Source organism: Nannospalax galili, unplaced genomic scaffold (assembly GCF_000622305.1).
Source record: "Nannospalax galili isolate Female #2095 unplaced genomic scaffold, S.galili_v1.0 scaffold10279, whole genome shotgun sequence".
Taxonomy (NCBI): Eukaryota; Metazoa; Chordata; class Mammalia; order Rodentia; family Spalacidae; genus Nannospalax; species Nannospalax galili.
Genome location: NW_008342549.1, coordinates 1 through 1,306, shown reverse-complemented (window position 1 = coordinate 1,306; position 1,306 = coordinate 1). Strand labels below are relative to the sequence as shown.

The 1,306-nt window shown below is 36.3% G+C and overlaps 1 protein-coding gene across 1 annotated transcript; it reads left to right on the top strand.

Annotated features, from left to right (window-relative positions):
- Positions 1-4: 4 nt before the first annotated feature.
- LOC103738551 (zinc finger protein 709-like) lies at positions 5-1,301 on the top strand (the record flags this gene model as incomplete). Its single annotated transcript, XM_008838579.3, is given in 2 exon segments — positions 5-1,117; positions 1,119-1,301. Coding segments are annotated over 2 exon segments (1,296 nt in total), but the record flags the coding sequence as incomplete, so codon positions are not given.
- Between the last annotated feature and the right edge of the window lie 5 nt (positions 1,302-1,306).

Sequence of the window (1,306 nt, the reverse complement as noted above, 5' to 3'; positions counted from 1 at the left end):
TGAAAAAATTCATACTGGAGAGAAACCATATCCATGTAAACAATGTGGTAAGGCCTGTAGACATTACAGTCACCTGCAAGTTCATGAACAAACTCATACTGGAGAAAAACTATATAAATGTAAACAATGTGGTAAATCCTTTAAGTCTAATAGTCATCTTCAAAGACATGAAAAAACACACACTGGAGAGAAACCCTATGCATGTAAAGAATGTGGTAAAGCCTTTAGATGTAATAGTCATCTTCAAAGACATGAAAAAACGCATACTGGAGAGAAACCCTATGCATGTAAACAATGTGGTAAAGCCTTTAGATCGCACAGTTATCTTCAGTTTACATATACTAGTTCCTTACAGTTATATGAAAAAACTTATACTGGAGAAAAATCCTATGAATGTAAACAATGTGCGAAGGCCTTTACAGATCACAGCAATCTTCAAAGACATGAAAAAACACACACTGGAGAGAAACCCTATGAATGTAAAGAATGTGGTAAATCCTTTAGATGTCACAGATCTCTTCAGTTACATGAAAAAATTCATACTAGAGAAAAACCCTATGAATGTCGACAATGTGGTAAAGTCTTTAGATGCTGTAGTTATCTTCAAAGACATGAAAAAACACACACTGGAGAGAAACCCTATGCATGTAAAGAATGTGGTAAAGCCTTCACACAATACAGTTACCTGCAAGTACATCAGAAAATTCACACTGGAGAAACACCACATGAATGTAAACAATGTGGTAAAGCGTTTAGATGGCACAGTTATCTTCAGTTACATGAAAAAATTCATACTGGAGAGAAACCCTATGCATGTAAACAATGTGGTAAAGCCTTTAGATGGCACAGTTATCTTCAGTTACATGAAAAAACACACACTGGAGAGAAACCCTATGCATGTAAAGAATGTGGTAAAGCCTTTAGATGGCACAGTTATCTTCAGTTACATGCAAAAACACACACTGGAGAGAAACCCTATGCATGTAAACAATGTGGTAAGGCCTTCACACGATACGGTTACCTGCCAGTTCATGAAAAAATTCACACTGGAGAAAAACCATATGAATGTAAACAATGTGGTAAAGCCTTTAGATGGCACAGATCTCTTCAGTTACATGAAAAAAATTCATGCTGGAGAGAAACCATATGCATGTAAACTATGTGGTAAAGCATTTAGATCTAATAGTGATCGTCACAGACATGAAAAAACTCATACTGGAGAGGAACCTTATGCGTGTAAACAATGTGGTAAGGCCTTCACACAATACCATTACCTGCAAGTACATGAGAAAATTCACACTGGAGA